This window comes from Phaseolus vulgaris, chromosome 3 (assembly GCF_000499845.2).
Source record: "Phaseolus vulgaris cultivar G19833 chromosome 3, P. vulgaris v2.0, whole genome shotgun sequence".
NCBI lineage: Eukaryota > Viridiplantae > Streptophyta > Magnoliopsida > Fabales > Fabaceae > Phaseolus > Phaseolus vulgaris.
In genome coordinates, this window is record NC_023757.2 from 34697725 (window position 1) to 34720128 (window position 22404).

At 33.1% G+C, this 22404-nt stretch overlaps 1 protein-coding gene across 1 annotated transcript; it reads right to left on the minus strand.

Annotated features, from left to right (window-relative positions):
• Positions 1-17069: 17069 nt before the first annotated feature.
• Positions 17070-21603, minus strand: LOC137807301 (magnesium transporter MRS2-2-like). The gene is made up of 11 exons (XM_068607889.1): positions 20928-21603; positions 20795-20824; positions 20101-20239; positions 19841-19962; positions 19434-19508; positions 18965-19189; positions 18827-18871; positions 17940-17984; positions 17831-17860; positions 17613-17732; positions 17070-17441 (listed from the first exon to the last, which is right to left on the minus strand). Exons 1-11 carry the CDS (start codon positions 21174-21176, stop codon positions 17355-17357), a joined length of 1167 nt encoding a protein of 388 aa, XP_068463990.1. The 5' UTR covers positions 21177-21603; the 3' UTR covers positions 17070-17354.
• Positions 21604-22404: the final 801 nt, after the last annotated feature.

The window sequence follows — 22404 nt, forward strand, 5'->3', positions numbered from 1 at the left end:
GTTAAGGAAGAGAAAATGCACACAGATGTTTATACTGGTTCACTCTAAACCCAGAGCTACATCCAGTTTTCTCAGAAACCATTGAGGAATTCCACTAAGCAATCAAACCTAGATCACTTACAACACAACCAAGAAAGTGACCTTGATCCCCTCAAGACACACACTTCTCTTGGCCAACACACCAACACTAAGAATGCTGATCTTGATCCCCTCAAGAACACACAGCACTTCTCAGCAAACACACAGAAGAAACTTGTTCAACAGATACAAGGATTACACTTGTTACAGAAGAAAATCTGAAATCAATACAAGCATAAATCCTATCTCACACTCTTTGATCAATCTCAATCTCTAAGCAATCTCAACTCTTTGAAAATCAGAAACTTGTTCTCAAAAGATTGTTATTTCTCAAATCTGTTTTCTAAATTTATTCAAAGATGTTTGTTATCAAATCTTACAAACTTTTTCATTGCATTTAAAGATTGGTCAAAGCATTAAAGACTAGAGCGTAAACAGTTAAAACATTTAATGCTCAGTCAAAGCTAAAACATTTTTTCTGTTATGGTACCAAAACAAACAATCGGTTGTTTCCTCGAATCAATCGGTTGTTTTGGTTTTAACAGCTCAACCATTTGAAAAACAGTTTTCAATCTTTTCTAAAAACATCTAAGTATAAAACAATCGTTGTTTCGACAAAACAATCGGTTGTTTTTCACTTAGTTTGAAAAACACTTTTCTTTTAAAAGATTGAGAATGCCTATGCTTTGGATTCAATCTAGAGTGGATTACAAAACTCAAACTACCCCAGATCCTAACTAAGACAGCCCAGCAACAGCAAGCACAACCAAGCCTTCAACATCCTTCAAAGGGTTTGGATTCTTCAAAGCTTGAACACCACTTGGTTCAATACCTTTGTCATCTTCTTTTTCAAATGAATATATACTAGTGGCAGTTGAGTATGTTTCTAGATGGGTGGAAGCAATTCCAGCACAACATACAGATTCCAAGACAGTCATCAAATTTCTTAAAAGGAATATTTTTTGCAGATTTGGCACTCCAAGAGTATTCATAAGTGACAGTGGGTCTCATTTTTGTAATACCCAATTGAAGAAAGTGTTAGAGCATTATGGGGTTAGTCATAAAGTAGCATCAGCCTACCACCCACAGACAAATGGGCAAGCAGAAGTTTCTAACAGAGAAATCAAGAATATATTAGAGAAAACAGTGGTTGCATCAAGGAAAGATTGGTCAATCAAACTTGATGAAGCTCTATGGGCATATAGAACGACATTTAAAACTCCTACTGGCCTTTCCCCATTTCAGCTGATTTATGGGAAAGTCTGTCATATTCCGGTGGAATTAGAGCATAAAACATATTGGGCATTAAAAACACTAAATTCCGATGCTAAAGCAGCTGGGGAAAAGGGAAAACTGCAAATCCATGAACTTGAAGAGATGAAGTTAAACGCATATAGTTCCTCAAAGCTTTATAAGGAACGCACAAAGAAATATCATGACAAGAAGATTGTGGAAAGAAATTTTTACCCTGGGCAATCTGTGCTTTTATTCAACTCTAGATTGAAACTTTTTCCTGGAAAGTTAAAATCTAAATGGTCAGGTCCTTATGTTGTGAAAGAGGTAAAACCTTATGGAGCAATAGAGTTAGAAGAACCAAAATCACACAGAAGTTGGGTTGTAAATGGTCAGAGGGTAAAGCCTTACTTGGGTAATGAACAGGAAAAACTCACTACGGTAATCCTTTTAGATGACCCATAAAGACATAGGCGTCAAGCTATATGACGTTAAAAGAGCGCTTACTGGGAGGCAACCCAGTCCACATTTTAGTTTTATGTTGTTTTATTACCTTTGCTGATTTTATTTAAACAATAAATAAATAAATTAAATAATATAAAAAATAAAATCCTATATGCCTCCTAATCATTTTGCAGGTTATGTATTTTTGACCTGGGGACAGGTTCTATTATTCAGGGGGGGCAGATCCAGCAAATGAAGCAAGACTGTAGATAAAGATTTTAACAAAAAGCTGGATGACTTCTTAAGAAGAGAGGATTGAGCAAAAATATGGTTCTATCTTTCTAATTCTCTTTTCTTTTCAGTTATTTGAATTTTGTCTTATTTTATTTATTTTATTTTTCGGTTATTTTGTTTTCTGTTTATTTGTTTAGTTTGTTTTTATTGCTTATTTTAAATAAATTTCCTGTTTTGTTAGTTTTAAGTCTTGAATTATCTTTCTTGAATAAATTTCAGTTTTAATTTGTTTGTTTTCTAGTTTATTTTTTTCATAGAAAAAAAAAGAACTAGAATATTAATTTTGAATTGTGGAAAAAAGAATTTGTGTTTAAATATTAAATAGTGAGATGAATTAGACACAGGTTAGAAAAGAAAATATGATTGAATCCCTATTCAAATGTAGTTCAAATTATGATACATGAAAATTTAACAAGATGATTGATTAGGACAGATAATGACAAGACAAAAAGGAATGAGACCATTTAAACCAAGTGAGTGTGTGAACCTTAAACAGTTTTGAGAGTTTTACTGATGAATTGACAGTTGTGGTTGCTTAATTTTTATTTTTGTTGCATCATAAAAGAGCATGAAGATGATTGAGGCATTTGTTTGTGTTAATTAGGAGCCAGGGCCAAAAAGCCAACCTTTATATTAGAATTCCAATTTTTTTATATATCCCCTTTGGGGCCAAAAATATTTTTGTTAATATTGCACCTTAACATTTAATGATATATTTTCCTACCCTTTAGCATGTTTAAGGAAGGAGAACATAGATGCAATACATATAGAAAAGGAAATGGTTGGTTCTGATTGTGAAAACTCAAAAAGTTGAAAATAGGAAGAATTTTTTCCTATTATTGAAAAAAAATAAAAAAAAAATAAAGAGAAACAGAAGAAGCAAAAGAAAGGGAAAAGAAAAATAAAATCATCATGAAAATTATGAAAAGTCAAAAAGAAAATGAGGAAAAAGGTGACATCAAAAGAAAGTGGTAATTAGATAACATATATGTTCTCTATAATTGAATTGTAGGTATGTTCTTCTTCTTTAAGATGTGCATTTTGTTATCAAAGAAAAACCAATATTTTTTGGAAGCCCAGCCTCATTACAACCCTGGAAAAGACCTCAAGATTCATGTTTCTAATATGTTTGTGATTTGAAGATGAAATGAAAAGCAACCGTGATTTGTTATGATTCAGTGAAAATAGAGAGAAACATTTACCTGTGAGCATATGAGAAGATATTCTTGGATGAATTGTCATTTGTTTGTTTTGATTTGATCCTAAAAGTTGATTGTGTCTATATTTTTCTATATTTGAATTTGGAAGCATCATAAGTTTCTAATTTGATCTGTTGTTTAGTGAATTAAGTTGTTTGATATTTAAATTCAAATATATTCATTTACTTTGCTTGAGGACAAGCAAGATTCTAAGTTGGGGAGAGTGATAAGTGTCTAATTTCAGTAATATTTCATATTAAAATATAGACACATATGAGGATTTATTGTTAATTTACATATAAAATAATCCATAATTTATGAATTTATACCTTTTTACATTTTTATGATCTTTATTTGAATAAGAGTATTTTATTCCCAAATTTGGTGTTAATTGCAGATTTTTAGGGACGATTGAAGATTTGGAATAAAGAAGAATAATTTGAGCTAAAAAGAGAAAGTTGGAAGGTCCCGGAATGGAAAAAGATGCAAATAAAGATTGGGCCTTTTCTATGTTTTATCACTTAGCCCATTAGCGCGACACAGCAAGCCACCTAACCCTAGAAAATTAGGATAAATAGGGGGCTAGAGGTTCAACCCTAGTGTGCGGGATTGAGAGGAAAACACCATAGAGTGAATTGTAACCCAATTGGGAGAATGGAAGGTGTTAAAAGTATGCGTGGCTAATTCTACTCCTTGGGATTGAGAGTAATCTACTCAAACTCTTATGTATTGAGGTGATATTTTATAGATTAATATTCAGTTCTTGATTGATTATTGGTATTATTGTTTTACTTTTAATTTTTCGTGACAAATTGAGAATCTTAAATCTGACCGGGAGGTATTTTAGAGTTTGGACCTAAACAACAATACTTAGTATATTTGAGTGCTAGGAATAGACTTGAAATGTTAATTGTTATTAACGTCTGAGCTTCGTTCAAAGTTTTTCTTATAATTATGCGAGGGATCGATAGTTAGGGAACATTCTTAATTATTTTTATACGGGCATCAATATTGACATGCTAATCAAAATATATGAGAGTGAGATAGATGAAACCTAATCCCTATTTTTCCAACTTGAAGCAACCAATTTTTTGTCTGTTTTCTTATTGATCATCGTCAACCCAACCACTTTCAATACACTTTTAATTATTTTGTTTTATATTTAGCGATTATTGAACTTGATAATTCACTGTTCCTTGTGGGATCGATATCCGTCCTTACTGACAATTATTACTTCTGACAAACGCGGTGCACTTGCCGTAAAAAGTCATCAGGTAGTAAAGATCATATTTTATTTTGTACGATGACAATTTATTTTGTATTGTGACCATATTGGTTGAATAATTAATTTTAATTTACACACTTTCACATTCTAGGCACCAAGTTACAGCTTATGGTAGTGAAGAGGTTTAGAACATCATTGTTATTCCCTGGTGTGAAGCAAAATTTGTGATAATCTTAGTGTTTTCGCATCATCAGGATGAGGGTAAGAATTTGTTAATAGTTAAGTCACCTTCTTGATCACAACAGGTCTCTATAAAAAGCAAGTGTTATATTTTATACAATAACCATAGGTTTAAGCATGAATTTTTAATTTACACATTTGAACAACTTAAAAATGAGTTGGTAGTACATATTGAATGATGGTTGAAAATAAATTAATTGTGGAGTACTTATGTCAAACACTTATGTTTGAATACATACATTCAAAATATAGAAAGAGAAACATACCAATAATGTTTTTTCAAATAGATTGTGGAGTACTTATGTCAAGTATTTAATGAGCTTATTCAATATTTTCCTCCTCTTGTTTGTATTTAGGCAGTTTCTTCCTGCAACTCCACACTCTTATGCAAAGACAAAACCTTAATAATTTTTAAAATCCCAAAATTACCCTTAACCCAATAAAACCCTAAAATGTTTAGATGAACGTCGTTCGTGCACGTAGGGCAGCAGCGACACGACACTTTCAATGAAAAACTCATTCTCCTTCCAAATCTCACACATCTCTCTTGTGATTTAGAATGTTGTTGACAAAGGTAAGTAGAGTTTCATATTTTCAGATTTGCACATTCGTTTTCTTTGTGTATTTTTGTTTTCTTAAATCCTTTTTCACATTTCATATTATAGAATCCAGTAGAATTTCGACTTTTGAAATCCGGTAAAATTTCGGATGTATGCTTCCGGGAAAGTTTCGATTTTCTGGCTCCGGAAGTGTTCCAGATTTGTGGATTCGGGAGTGTTCCGGATTTATGATTCTTGAATACTAATTTTCTATTTCATGTTTGTGTTGGCTCAAATTAGTAAAGAAGAATTATATTGAGTCGAACTAGAGGAGTTGTGAGGTTGGGTTAGTATGCACTCATTCATTAGTTTGTAATTTGGTTTAACTTGAATGGTATAATTGAACAGAAATGGTGAAGACTAGATGAGGAAGTTCACAAGGTGATCGTCTACGTCCCACAGCCTCTGTTAGAAGAAGAAGAAGACATGTTAATGAATATGAAGAACATGTTGATGCTAGCCCGATCAATACCGAGGACATGTCGGTGTATGTCCACAGACAATGACACAGACATAATGATGATCATTAGTTGTTGATATGTTTTGTAATTTCATAAAGAAAGACTTAGTTTACAATTATTTTTGGATTTGATGAATGAACACTTTGGTTTTGAAATTAAACCATTCTTCTTCCACATTTATAATAGTCAGAATGTTAACATATTCATTTATCCATGAATCAATAAGTCAAAAAACTCATTGTGGATCCAACAATCTATAATTCAAAAAGACCATTCCGAATTCAGGAATCCATAACACAAAAAAATAATTTCGGATCCATCAATCCGTAATACAATTTAGGATTCCAAATTCAGCAATCCAGAAAACAACAATTTATGATATTTTAACTTCCAGAACACCCCCTCATCCGAAAAACACAATTTAATCAATTTTGAATCCATGAATCTAGAATACATTACCGGATCCCAATATCCGGTAATCCCAAAATCCATAACCACCATTCTAAAAAACACGCTTAACTCTTACCTCTACAATCCAAACAATACTTTGACAACGTTGCGTACTCCTCCACCTTGCTCTGAACAATTTCAAAGACCCTCCAAAGTAGTTGATATTCAATGATGAAGATGAACAGTGACATTGGAAGTCCAGCACGGTGCCCCTTTTCAAATTATAGGTCAAGGTTAATTTTGGAATATTTAAAATTGTGGGGATGCAGGAAGAAAAACCCAGTGGTGCAGGAAGAAGAAGCCTTTTATTTATATACCCATTAGCTTTCATTTTCTCTAAAAAGTTGGAGTCCTTTCGTTCGGCCCAATCTTTCTGCTATTTGGAAACCATTTTTAATACACAACCCACCAATTTTTTTTTGAAAAAAAAATTAAAAATTAAAAGTTAAAAATAATAAATAGTAAATAAAAATATAATTTTGGTACTATGTCCAAAAACAATTTATGATTTGTCATCTTGTATTTGATATTTGAAATAAATATGAATTTTTATAAAAAAATATTTTTTTAATAAAATTCACGTAAACGGTCGACAATATCAATGTAGTACCTCCATTTAATGTATGCTTCATAGAGTAGTAAATATAGTAACTTATACAATAATTAGTGTGAATTATAAATAAATTTAAAAACCTGAACAATATAAAAAATTTAAAAATTAAAAAAATTAAAAAATATTAATATCAACCAACAATTTGTTTTTATTTTTAGAACTACATTATTTCTCGTTTTTCATTATGAATGAAAATACGTAAGATTAAGGTCAATCTTCATCGATTTCACTTTTTTAAAAAAAAATAATAATTTTAATTGGCAAAATCCTAGCTCACATTGATACAAATTTCATTTTTTTCAAAAATATCTTTGACTTCTCGAAATATATTTTTTTAAAAAATATCCTTGATTTTTCATTATGAATGAAAATACGTAGAAGAAAGGTCAATCATTGCTGGATTCACTCTTTTAAAAAGTTCAATTTCAACTACCAAATCCCAACTCACACTCACACAAACTTCATTTTTTCATTTTTTAAAAAACTTAGTTTCAACCCTAAACCCAACTCATACTAACACAAAACTTCATTTTTTCAGAAAACATCTTTGACTTTTAGAACTACGTACACCTTAATTTTTCATTGTAAATAGAAATACGTTGGACCAAGGTTAATCCTTGTCAATTATAAAAAAAATCAAAAATAGTTTTTTTTTTCACCTACATTTTTGTTTATTTGTTGAAAAAATATATTCTAAAAAATCACATTCGTTTTGCATATTTAACTAAAAGTATCTTAAACATTATAGGGTGTTAATATCTTCCCTACACTTAACCGAATCTTGAATCTTAAATTCGATTTCACATATCGATTTTTTTAGTTCTTTTACTATGACAATGAATCCCTCTAGTTTTTTTTAAAGTTTATTTGTTGTCGTGTCGTGACCCTGATTGCAACAATAATGCCATGATGTAATTAAAAAAAAACATGATATTTAAGGATAATAATATAAAATTATAATTAAAAAAAATCAGTTGTTATTATTAAAAGAAGATGATAAACTAATTCATTTAACAATCAAGCTCTAACATATGAAGGTTGTGTATATCTTATACTATAAAAAAAATGTTATGTGTTACAAAATTAATCTGAAGTTTTGGGTTTAGGGTTTTATTAGTTAATAAAAACGAATAAATATGATTAATTTTTTTATTAGTTAATAATAGATTAAAATAAATAAACACTTTTAATGAAGGCTAACAAATTGTGAAAAACTAACAATTTTAAGGTTGGTCGAATGAATTATTTAATTTCAAAAGATGTATAATGGTTCCTTAAATATTAACAAATTAAACAAAGTTTCTAAAAATAGTGTCTTTTCACATTCTATTATTTTTTATTTCAAGTAGGTCTAAGTTTATTATCATTTACATTTATGAAATAAAATCCTTAAATTATGCTAATATAACAAATGATGTTAAGTTTATGAGATAATAATCATTTAAATTAAATTACAGTATTATCTAATCATAAACTATTACATATAAAGTTCAATTATGTTTCTTCCTATAATAATTATGAAAAATATTTTTTTTACAAGAATGGAGGTTTGAATTATAATTTAATTAAACTTAAATTTTTTTACAAATACCATTTGATAGATGGTGCTAAGACTGTGATATTGTTTGTAGAACAATCAAAATGAAATCTTTTCATTTGATGTATCATGTCAGACACAACTTGCTAACTTTTCTTACTCATTTGTGTGTGATATTTTCTCATTGACTTTAACTAATGATTAGATTGTGATTCTCGCGTCTCATAGATTACACCTTATGCAAATTTAACTTAAGATGCTTATTTTGAAAAGATTGACTAAAAACGATACATTTTCATAAAAAAAATTCAACAAATTATCTCATAACAAATATGGTTAGACATACATATTCAAAATCTTATTTTACCATTGGTTCTTTCAATCCAAATGGTCACATCAGACAGACGTAGATTTTACAACTCAACTTAATAATTTGATTACATATTTTCATGTTTACTTGAACAAGTGATTAAATCATAGTTCTAACATGTTACAGTACAAGAAAATAATTAAATACCAACAAATTTAGAGATACAAGATATTAGTCATTATATTGACTAAGTTAGATACTATTTTATAAATTAAAAAATTATTTGTATCCAAAATAGTTTCTATTATTAATAAAAAAAAACTATAAAATAGTTTATGATATCTAACATTAGTTACTAAGATTTTAGCTACTAATACCTTTGAGGATTCCTCTAGATTTAAACAACATTTTGGCATAATGCATCCTCTGCTCTCTTTTCTTCTTCTTGATGGTAAGTTTTATATAGACACTAGAAGAAGATAGTCATTGAGAGGTCATTTATATCCATGGAGCAACTTATGATATTTTCTATATTTGTCAAGCTTAAAAAATATACTTGATGCATTTTGTAACGTCCTTTTCTGTTTATTTTATGAATATATATATATATATATATATAATCATAATAAGAGAAATATATAGGATAAAGTTTGATGCATATATATTTACATGCCTATTTGCTTATTCCCTAGAAAGAAAGGATGAAAATTATTTATCTATAAATATTTCCTTTCTACTATTATGTTATTTCATAATAGCAAATGAAACATATTTATTAGTTATTAGGGGTTAATGTGAAGGGTAGGAGACATGTAGAAATTGACCATGATGGATCCTTCTAAAATAACCGGGACATCCATGTTTGAGACAAATGTCAAGGGTGTAAAGTCTCATCCCACAAAAAGTAACTGAATCATAAAAAATATTCGTATTCCAACTTGTTCTTGGAAAGATGTGATAGTAGCCGTGGACAATGGATTGGGATAATTTGGAGGCTCCATCTACTTACGTGATTTTAAAAAAAAAAATCATGCATCAAAAGATTAAGAAAAGTGAGAATAAATATTATGTAAAATAATATTATACCAAAACAATATAAAAATAGTATTTTACGTAATATAATTCATTTTTTTTCATAAAAAACAATTGAATTAATTTTATAATGGCTAGTCGAGAAAAAAAAATTCTTGATTGATAAAATAGGATAATATAGTCTCATTTTAAATAATATTTACTAACTTAAATATTTCTACAATGTTTTCAAATATTTGTTTATTAATAGTCTTATGAAAGAATATTCTCTGTTTTATTCAATCTGTCTTTCATCTATAGCAATGATACATATATATAACCATAGCATTAGAACCGTACAGAACCGTACAGATTCTTTTTCTCACATAACATCTGTAATTAAGACTAATTATAGACCCATTAATAGTGATTATATTCCTATAATTAAGTCTAATTATAGACTCATTAATAGTGATTATATTCCTGTAATTAAGTCTAATTAAGTCTAATAATGATTTTGTCCGGTAATATCCCCTCAAGTTGGAGCATGTAAGTCTTGAATGCCCAACTTGACCAAGATGGCTCCAAACTTTTTAGCACCGAGAGCTTTGGTGAAAAGGTCAGCTAGTTGTGTATGTGTGGGCACATAGGATGGAAGAAGGCGCTTGTGAATGATTTCATCTCGAACAAAGTGGCAGTCAACTTCAATGTGTTTGGTGCGTTCGTGGAAGACCGGGTTTTTAGCAATGTGAAGTGTTGCTTGACTATCACAATAAAGACGAATTGGGTCAGGATGAGGAACATGTAGAGAAGCGAGAATGTCTTTAATCCACTTTAATTCACGGGTGGTCTTAGCCATTGATCGATATTCAGCCTCAGCAGAGGAGGCAGAAACCGTTTGTTGTTTCTGGGTTTTCCAAGAGATTGGGGAAGTGCCGAGTTGAATAAACCATCCGGTGAGAGATTTCCGTGTCAGTGGACAACTTGCCCAATCAGAATCACACCACCCAAAGAGTTGTAAGTTGTTCTCTCGAGGTAGGAGTATTCCTTGTCCAGGATGCCCCTTTAAATATCGAACAACACGAAGAGCAGCTTGCCAATGCTCGGAGTGTGGATTTTGCATAAATTGAGATAAAGCTTGGACACTGTAGGCAAGGTCAGGTCGAGTGAAACACAGATAAATTAACCTCCCAACAAGTCTACAATAAGTAGCCGGGTCAGAAAGAAAAGAACCAGTAGCGGAGCTCAATTTGTGATTTTCTTCACATGGAGTAGTGGCGGGCTTCACACCCAACAATCCGACTTCAGTAATGATATCTAAGGCATATTTCCTCTGACAAAGGAAGATTCCGTTGGGGGAGCGAGCAACTTCAACCCCCAGGAAGTACTTGAGGCGGCCTAAATCTTTCATATGAAAGCATTGATTTAAGTAGCCTTTAAAACATTGGATGGCAGTACCATTATTCCCTGCAATCACAAGATCATCAACGTAGACTAGCACAACCAACTGTATGTCATTATTATTGAGAGTAAACAGGGAATGATCCTTCGGGGATTGTTGGAAGCCGTAACGAGTGAGAGAAGAAGATAGTTTAGCAAACCAACACCTGGGGGCCTGTCGGAGGCCATATAGAGACTTTTGAAGCTTGCACACTGCCCCTGGTTGAGATTCTTGGAAGCCAGGAGGGAGTTTCATATAAACCTCATCATCAAGATTACCATGGAGAAACGCATTGTGAACGTCCATCTGATGAAGCTCCCAATCTTTTGCGGCTGCTACTGCTAGAGTTGTGCGAATGGTTACCGTCTTTACGACAGGAGAAAACGTCTCGTTGTAATCCAAACCCTCCACTTGATGATTGCCAAGAATTACCAATCGAGCCTTGAATCTTTCAATTGTTCCATCCGAGTTGTATTTGATTTTGTAGATCCATTTACACCCAAGTGCCTTCTTTCCAGGAGGGAGAGCGGTGAGTTTCCAGGTGTCATTGAGTTCGAGAGCATGAATCTCCTGTGCCATACCATCACGCCACCGAGGTTCTCAGACCGCTTGAGAAAAGAACAGGGGTTCCTGCTCGGTGTGTAAAGAGGCAAGAAAACTTTGATGATGGTTAGAAAAGGAATCACAATTCACAAAATCATGTATAGGATACGAAACACCTGAGGATTCTGTTGAAGGAGGTGACGGAACAGAGGGGCTTGACGGTATCGTGGTGGCTGCGACAAAATCGCGTAACCGTACGGAAGGCAGCTTCGCGCGATGCCCTCGCCCAAGGGGAACCGCGGCCGTCAGCGGTGGTGAAGAAATCGACGGCGCCGTCTCCGTCAGACGCGGCGGTGGATCCGCGAGTAGCGTCGAGGCTTCTATACACGGATCGGAGTCGTTGATAGTGTGGTCGAAGTCATCTGTGAGGGTAGCATCCTCCTTGGCTGGGATGGGAGATGCAATGGGTTGGTTGACGATGCATTCATCTAGGTTTGAGGAGGCAACTTCATGAAGAAAATGTGGGTCCGTTCCAGTTTCTAAAGAGTTGGCAATAATTGGGTTTTGCAATGGTGGTGCAGTGTCCATCTTTTTGGCTTCAAAATATGGAAATTTATTTTTGAAAAAATGTACATCACGAGAGACAAAGAAAGTTTCTGTTTCCAAATCAAATAATTTCCATCCTTTTTGGCCATATGGATACCCGACAAACACACATTTTCGGCTACGACTATCAAATTTATCCCGCTGTCTATTTTGATTATGAGCATAACATAATGAACCAAATACTCGTAAGTGCGCGTAGCTGGGTACACATCCTTGGATCACTTCATAAGGGGTTTTTCCTTTTAGAATGGAGGATGGTGTGAGATTGATTAAGTAGCCTGCAGTCAAAACGCATTCCCCCAAAATTTAATGGGAAGATTGCCTCGAAACCGTAATGACCGAGCAACATTCAGAATATGCCGATGCTTGCATTCGACGCGTCCATTTTGTTGCGGGGTCCCGACACAGGAAGTTTGGTGAAGGATACCTTGTTGAATGAAATAGTGTTTTAGACACATGAATTCGGTTCCATTGTCAGAGCGAACCATTTTAACACATTTGTTGTATTGCCTCTCAACGAGTGTGAAAAAAATTTTCAAAGTCACTGATACCTCTGTTTTTTCTTTTAACAAATAGATCCAAACTGCCCGTGAACAATCATCCACAATTGTCAAAAAATATGAAGCACCACAGGATGAAGGAGTTTTATAAGGACCCCATAAGTCACAATGAATTAAATCAAAAATATTCAAAGCTTGATGCGCACTTAAGAAAAACTTATCTCTCATTTGTTTCGATTTTTCACAAACTTCACAAACTGTATTCAACTCATCACGAGTACATTTCCCACTTATATCAGGAAGCATTTGCACAATCTGAAATGGCGGATGTCCTAATCTTTGGTGCCAAAGTGCTAGTTGATTTTCCATCTTGACATGACATGCTTGAGTCTTCCGTACCCCACGATACCAATAAAGCCCATCTTTCCGTTCACCTGCTCCAATCAGCGTCCTCGAAGTGCGGTCCTGTATAATACACAATTTATCAGTGAATGTTACAACACAATTTTCTTCATCCGTCAATTGAGGTATTGAAAGTAAATTGCATTTTAATTTGGGAACATAAAGGACATTTTTCAATTCAAGTCCTTCTTCAAGAGTCACTGTTCCCTGTTCGCAAGCTAGAACACGTTCACCATCGAGTAACCCTACGGGGCACCTTTGTATAGTTTCCTTTTCACTCAAATTTTCCAGTGACCCGGTCATATGGTTTGATGCCCCACTGTCAATAATCCACAAATCCCAAATGCTCTTACCAGTCATTTTCTCTGATTCATTTGATTTTTGTTTGCTGATCATATCAACCAGTACCTTCCATTGTTCATTGGTCAGACCTGCCATCTCAAGTTTCTTGTCGTCATTGTTGGCTTGACTGTTGCTTCCACTAGCGTGTGCCACATTTGCACGTGTCGGGTTACCTTTGTTTCGCATCCCTTGGCGTCCCCTACCGTTCCATTTGCCTTCACTTTTTGGTCTGTCACCCCACCATTCGGGATATCCGATCAATTGGAAGCATCCCTTCATGTCATGACCATTTTTACCGCAATGACTGCACGTCATTAATTTTTCTACCATATCTCCACGCTCTTTTTCTTTGTAGTTGGCCTGCATCGCGAGACCCACGACCAACCCCCTTTCTTCCGTTGATTTGGCCATCATTCTCACTCTTTCTTCTTGTACCAACATAGCATATACGCGGTTCAGAGACGGTAATGGATCTGAGGCCAGAATGTTTGATCTTACTGTCCCGTAGCTTGCGTCATCCAACCCCATAAGGAGTTGATGAACCTTCTCCTCCTCCCTTCGTTTTTCCAACTGAGCACCAATCCCACACTTGCATCCACCACACGTACAATTTTCCAACTGTTAGCAAGCTCATCCCAAAGGACCTTCAATTTTCCAAAGTAAGTTGTCACCACCATTCCCTCCTGCTTGCATCTTGACAAGTCCGACCTTAGTTGTTGAATTTTAGGTCCATTCACGACCGAGAATCTTTCTTTAATGTCTTCCCACAAGTTATGTGCAGTCTCAGCATATGCTACTGTGGATCGTAAGCTTGGTTCAATGGTGTTTAGAATCCAAGATACAATCATGGACTGCACGGTCCACCAATCTTCAAGGTCGGGTGCCTCATCCTCTGGTTGGATATGTGTTCCATCAATGAAGCCCCATTTTCTCCGGGCACGAAGCGAGATCTTTACTGCTCTTGCCCATTCGTCGTAATTTTCTCCGTGCAATTGGACTTGCGTGATTATGTTTCCGGGATTGTCACTCGCGTTGAGATCATATGACGAGTAGGTCTTCTTAGCACCTCCTCCTTCGTGCTCTGCTTTGTTGGCATTATTCTTTTCTGGTGCATCTGCCATGGTTGTGCACCGTTGCCTTTGCTTTGTGTTTGTCGGGTATCAGAGTTTTGTGCTCTGATACCATGAAAGAATATTCTCTGTTTTATTCAATCTGTCTTTCATCTATAGCAATGATACATATATATAACCATAGCATTAGTAGCATTAGAACCGTACAAATTCTTTTTCTCACATAACATTTGTAATTAAGACTAATTATAGACCCATTAATAGTGATTATATTCCTATAATTAAGTCTAATTATAGACTCATTAATAGTGATTATATTCCTGTAATTAAGTCTAATTAAGTCTAATAATGATTTTGTCCGGTAATATCTTACATAATAATTTCTTTTCTTTTCAAACTATTTTTATCATACTCATTTGTTGATTAAAATAAATAACAAATATTATAATCTAGAAATACATGTTAGTCATGAGATAACATAATCAATATAAATATAATTAAATGAAATAGACTAGTATCTAACTGAAGATAAAATAATAACATAAATAAAATAAAGAAAGGATCAATGTGTCTGAAAATAAAAATATTATAAATAAAATAGACCAGTGTGTGATTGAAAAATAAATTAAATAAAATAGATTAGTGTGGGACTGAAATAAATTAAATAAAATAAATAAAAGGGTAGTGTGTAACTAGTAATAAATTAAATAATATAAATAAAGTAGATTAGTGTGTGACGGAAAATAAATTAATAATTTAAATAAAATATCAATACATTGGAAATAAATTAAATAATATAAATAAATAAATAAAATCAACCATAAAATGCATTTGTGCATGAAGAGATAAATTTAAATAAATGAATGAGGGTAAGGAAGGACACCCCACTCAAAGATTTTTTTTATAAATCAAAATAAATGATAAATCTTTAATTTCCCTTACCTAGCTAATTATAGCTAATTATATTGTAGTTGTTAAATTATATATATATATATATATATATATATATATATATATATTCTTTTGTTCTTTTTCTTTTTTTCTTTGTTTAACTCCACGTTGCACCAATTTATGGTTAAAGTGCATACCATACAAGATAGACAACCCAGAATGTTCTTTGCATCAGGAGATTGATGATGAAGATAACTTTAGCTTCTTTTCCAAGAGATCATTTGATGTTGACTTTAGATTGCATCTTTAATGGATCTTTTTAGTAGACGAAGTCAATGAACATTTTTTTGTCTCCAAAATATATAGATACACATATGTATTAAGATATACAATATTACTTTCACGTATTTGATCGTATAAACATATGTTTTGATTATATAAGTAATATGTCAGATGTAAGGAAATATTGCACAGTTTTGTTTCGTCTATTAGACGAAACACTCGCATCTTTACATGATCTTTTATGTTGAACATTAACAATCTTTTAGATATCTTTTGATGATTGTTTTAGATTTGAACAACATTTTGGCAGTGAACATGTTGTGTTGTCTATTCTTCTTGATGGTAAGCTTTACATAGGCGTTGGAAGAAGATAACCATTGAAAGGTTGTTTATATTCGTTGAGTAGCTTCAGTTTCTCTGGTGATATTTTATGCACCCATCGAGCTTAAAAAAACTTGATACATAGAATGCCTTTGTCCTTACACAACGTCCTTAATAACTAACAATGCTTATTTTCTTATTGCACAGGGCAAACAACTGAGTCAGAGTTGAAATATTCTTTATGTGAGGAGGTTGGTGACAAAGACAATTTTATCTCTTTTCCCAAAAGATCATTTGATGTTGAATTCATTTTGCATCTTTATCGAATCTCTTTGGTTAACGAAGCCAATGAACATTTTCTGCATCTAAAAAGTACACGCACACACATGTGTATATTCAAGTACACAATTATTTTCGTGTATTGTCTGATCCTATAAGCATATGTTTTGATTATATAAGAATTATGTTAGACGTAAGGAAAGACTGCACAATATTATTTCATCTATAAGATGAAACACTTGCATTTTACGTCATTTGTTATGTTGAATACCAATTGTCTTTTTTAGGGAATGCAGGGTCTTATTTTAACTTGAATATTTTAAACATTTAGTGAAAATCATACAGTGTTTGGATTTTTTCTTAACAATAATTATCTCAAAAACTATATTTAATATAAACCAAATGTTTTGGGAGATGATTTCTAACTAATTCTCAACTAACATTCTTTTGACCTGCCAACTATACCAAGCCAGTTTGATGCCACGTGATAAATTACATAATGGCATCAGTTGTTCAACTTCATTTTCAACTGTAGCTGGTCAGTTTGAACATGATTTTAGTATTCATTTAATTGGCAATACAGATAAAAATGTACTGTGATTAAACCATATATAATTAATAAAATTGTTTCTATTTGGAGTTCAAAGCCACTTTCCTTGTTTACATAAAAGTTAGAAGGGAACAGAAACACTACAGTATTAAACATAAAATAATGTGTATTCAACTTTAATTATAATTGAATAAGTATGAAGATCTTAAAATTATTGAAAAGGAAGAATCAACTTTAAATCTGTAGACTGTATTTACAATCTATAACAATGACTGAATCCAGCATATCAACTTAGGGAGCAGATCCTGTAACGGGTTATTGATACAACCCATAAGTTAAACTACATCTAATAAACTTTTGCACAACATAATTCATTAGACCATTATATGCAGAAGTCAAAGTTCATTCAGCATCCCTTTCCAGCAAATTACTTTCACGATCCAACTAATCCCTTTTTGCGAGCATAGGCAGTAATCATGACAAACGTCAAAGCAGAAAATACTCCTGCGACCGTTACTACCTGCAAGAAACCATAATGATCAACGCACACCTACTTGTTTTAAGAATGAATATACTATCAAGTTACACCTTTGATTGATGTATTTAAGTTAATCTTGATTAAAACTTGTTTCTAAAAAAACAAATAGTTGCATGTTGGCAACACATTCATAAACAGTAATAATTTGCATACCCATTTGAACATGTAACCATAGTTTTCATTCCAAGTATATGGAATATTCATGCCAAATATAGCAGCCACCAAGGAGTAGAAAGCTAGACAAACAGTTCCAGAGCTAAGAAAGAGCTCTAACTGCAAAAGAATTGAAGACCATTTAGCAAACTCATGAGAAAAAAGACATAAGAGAATACTGATAAATGACATTCAAGGTGCAGAGATATGAAAGGCACCTGAATCAGCTGATTACGATGGTTGTCAAGCTGCAAAATGGAAAACTTCACTTGAATTTCATGTCATTAAACAGATACCGATATTTTCAGTAAATTGCTAGCTACTTACTTGAATATTAATATAGTCTTCCGTATCATCAATGTACTCTCGCAGCTTTAAATAAAAAGAGAAAGGTAAATAATTAGGTAAAAGTAAACCTATCTTGAACAGCAGATTCAGAGTTGAATAGAAGTAAACGTATACAAACAAGTAGCAAAGACTTTGAAGAGACCAAACACGTATCAAAACAGTAAACTAGTTTTCAATCCCTTTCTAGAATAGCCTGATCTAATGGGCCCAGAGTATCTTAACACGTTCCACCACAAATAAATTCAGCAATCTTGACAACATAAATTAGAGATAGAATCACAAGTATCATAATATTTAATTACAAAGACAAAAGTGGTACAACAAATATCCAAATATGGTCTATTTGATCCAAAAGAAAAAACAGCATAAATCACTCATTCTTAGACAAGAAGATCAAACAAATAGTATATCATATCATCTCACAAAGTTCTTAAAGATAATGTGGAGAATTTAAAAAACAATTGTACAAAATACTTCCAAATCAATATTTTGAATATAAACCACAAAGTTCTACTTTAAAACAGCCGCAGATGGAAGAAGGAAGAGACAAAAATACAAATCCCCTATGTTAACCCTTAATTTCCTAAAGTGTAAGAGTATCAATTTGGTAAAACTTAACATGCTTAGTCTGAAACTAAAATCTCTACCCAAGGGCCAGGCCTTGGGTTCACTGTCTAATAATAAGAATACTAAGCAGATCATGGGTTCTAAATTAATGAGAAACAAACTTTTCTCCATATTTACAAAGAAACAAAACAATCTTCCCAAATTACTTTATATCTGCTTCCATGTCAAAATATTAAGATTTACTGCTCCCTGTTGCACATGTTTACACATACACACACATACACAAAGATGGCCCTTACCGTGGTTAATTTGTTCAATGTGTGATCAATTTCACTAAAATAAGCCTGAAAAATGAATGAACACCATTAATAACAATTTTTCCTCATTAAAATAATGCAACACTTTTTCCAACTATTTTTTAAAGCAAGTAACATAACCTCTAGTAACATTTCAAGCTCTTCCACATCATTTTCATCTAAACGAATTGTTGCTAGACTTGCTCTACTGGCTCTAGATATCTTTGATCCTATAGTGGGGGAGGCAGCAAACCAATTTGCAGCACCTGATCCACTGACTGGAGATGATGAACCCACTTTTCTAGACAGGTATAGGTCAGCCATATCATCATCATCATCCAGCAATTGTTCAATCTCGTCTCTGACCTGTACCAAATAGCAAGAACTGGGAATGGAAGAAGAAAAAGGGATATGTATGTATTGTTTTCTACTTAAAACTGATCAAGGCATCTTACAGTCATATTAAACTAATTCTGTTTAAGAAAAATACAATAATTCACTTAAAAGAATCCAAAGATGTCCAAAATATCAACAGCAATGAGGGGAAGGGGCGGCAGAATATATTTTCATAAAAGAAAATAGGTCTTCTCCGTGTGAAAACTTGGCATACCTTTTGAACTCTAGCAGTCAGCCTTGTCATTGCACTCTTCAGTTTACGAACTCTGTCCAAATTACGACTACTAATCTGCAGATTACATTACTAAAGTTCACTGAACCAAAAGAAGTAAAGAAATAAAAGGAAGAAAGGGAACTATTGTCATCCACACTTCAAGCCAAACAACAAAATAATTCTTTAATAAAGCAGGCATAATTAGAATGAACACCTTGGTGATGATTAGTATAACAAAAGAAAAGGATAATATATTGAGATGAAGGAAATAAATTTTCCTTCAGCCACTTTCAAGCAGCTTCATATTTTGTTGAACTTATTTTGTACATACATAAGGAAAGGGTAAGGGCCAGGGATCCCAGATTAAAACCATAACATGAAGATAAAGAATTCAATAATATATGTACCTTGGAGGTAAGTTCATCTAATGCAGGATAAGCAGCCATCTCCAATTCTGTTGTACGTGCACCAAGAAAACTACAAATGGCTTCTAAAGCAACCTCCAGGGCCCGAAATTCAAAAGGTGACTCTACATTGCATAATTTAGATCACTCAGATAACAAGGAAAATAGATGATGCAAATAAAAAGGCATATTTATAAGAATAAGAGATGCAATCATTAAGTTTATTCATTACTTATGGTTCATCATTAATATAGCATACATACCATCTTCGTCGGCTGCTTCAGCATCATTTTGGCCTCCAAGATCATGCTGTTGAAGACCAGCACTTAATCGAGGCAACCTCCTATGCAGTTCCTCGACAACTGGGATCACATTTTCATCTGTTGGATCTCTCAGCAATACCTATACCAAAATTTAGATACAATCAGGAATTCAGGATGTGAGAGCAATGTCATCTCAATTTCAAGAAACAAATATGTATTGTACAAAGGACCAAAGGTTTGATACAGGAATTCACAAATATAAAATAATGTCCTTTGCTGAAAGATATTCTTCTAGGTATCTTGTACAAAAACCATGTAAGGTATATACTTGTATAAGAGGGTCAAGATCCTGTGCCACTAGTTAAGCAAGGCAAAATACGACATGTCTTCCTATTCCTACTCATTTTATTCAATGAACTTGACAACAAAAGCAAAATTTGGTCGCCAGAATTTGATCCATCCTCAGATTAGTCTGGTCATTAAATGCAAGAGTGGATAAAATGCTGAGAGAAGGCCCATCTACCATCCCCTAGTTCTCATGTCACAAATAGTCAAAGTTTTCAACTGTGAGTAGCCTAAGATAAAAAGTCAAAGCTGGTTCCCTAAAACTAATTTTCATAATGTTCTTATTTGTTCTCTAATCCGGACCCGTGAGAGATGAAAACAGTCACATGAGCATTAAAAGATGACTAACCTCTTCAGCGGTGATAATTGCCTTGATATGCTGAAAAGCAGAATCACAAGAAAAAAAACAAAATGAAAAAACAGGAAAAAAAAATTGTAACATACAAAACAAACAAACAAACAAAACTAAATATGTGGTGGACCTCCAAGTTAAGAACAATGGCCTTCTCACGACCGAGAATGGTGGAGGGATAAGAGAGCAAGGGATCAAGGATTCTGAGATCACGCGCATGAATCTGAACCCGATGCATGATTGCATATTTATCCACGTCGAGCAACGAACCCTGCCCAGTGGTATCGAACAGAATCCAACTCCTAGCAGACTGTGTCTTCTTCTTGACAACCGCCATTGCCCCGGGATCTGCAGGGACTACACTCCCATCCCGAGCCATCGCCTTACCCTTTCCCACTCCTAATTCCAAATCACATGCTCCAGCAACAAACTCAATTCAAAATCCAGTTCAACTCCAAACTTCAACTCTATTGAATTTATCACACCACATGAGAATTTCCCAACACCCCTTTTGCTCCTTTCATCAACACGCCAATTGAGTATCCGAACTCCACCCCCAAAAATATATCTTTTTCCAACACCACGCCGAGGAATTAGATTCCCAGAAGAAACAAGCATACGGTACCACAGAAAGGGAACTTTTCCCCTTTTATTTTTCCCTTTCCCGGAAAAGAGAGAACCGACAAACTACAATTGTATCTTGATTTGTGTTTCTCTTTAATGTTGTGATGTGTAGAAGGGGAGGCGCCACTAGGTAGGGAGTGCTGAGAGTCAAGAAATAACTTAAATAAGCAGGAGATTGACTTGAATATCTTAAAATATGAACGGGGTTTATATAGAAAGAGATGCAGCTCAGGATAGTTATGGTGAGGGCCCATGATTGGCCCAATGAGATGATGCCACTGAAACAGCAGTAGGGTAATGTGGGAAATAAATTAGGGTAAGTGTGTGATCCGGTGGTGCTTCGCTGACCCACCTGACACACATTGTACGGCAGATCCTTGTTGTGGCTGCAACGTTTTATTTTCGGCAAATTGGTTAGTTTCGACTTTATCTTTTATGTATTATCATTTATCAATAACAAATTAGTTCGCAGTGACTTCACTCTCACAATCTTTAATTTTTTTTTCCCGCTTTTACTGTATCAGTAAACTTTAAATTATTCAGATTTATAAATTTTTTTAGATAAGTGTTTTAGAAAAAATATATAATTGAATTTTCATTTCAATGACGTATTATAAAATTATTATATCTTATATTTGTTAACATAGTCTTACAAAGAATTATAATACTATTTTCTCATATAACACTATTTACAATTTTTATTTCTCCATCTAACACTTTTTATTATTTTTAATTTTTTATTGAATATTTTTTTTTATCTACACCATTTCAAAAGTAAAAAAAAAATAATAAATTAAAAAAATATTAATTTTGAATGCATTAAAAAAATAAATATTTTAATATTTAAAATAGTTAGAAATATAATTAATGAATAAAGAAATATTTTTTTACAAAATAAAAATTAAAAATATTTAGTTTTTTTTTTAAATGAAGAAAATAAAAATTAAACCCTACGATAAATAAAAGTTGAATCTATTAAAAAA

What these genes read in the sequence shown, in the direction of transcription:
- LOC137807301 (XM_068607889.1), bottom strand. Translation starts at nt 21,176, where the DNA reads ATGGCTCGGGATGGGAGTGTAGTCCCTGCAGATCCCGGGGCAATGGCG. An exon ending in TGACTGCTAGAGTTCAAAAG is followed by an intron (nt 19,190 to 19,433) that starts GTATGCCAAGTT and finishes TATTTGGTACAG; the next exon opens with GTCAGAGACGAGATTGAACA. An exon ending in CATTGAACAAATTAACCACG is followed by an intron (nt 17,985 to 18,826) that starts GTAAGGGCCATC and finishes TTTTATTTAAAG; the next exon opens with CTGCGAGAGTACATTGATGA.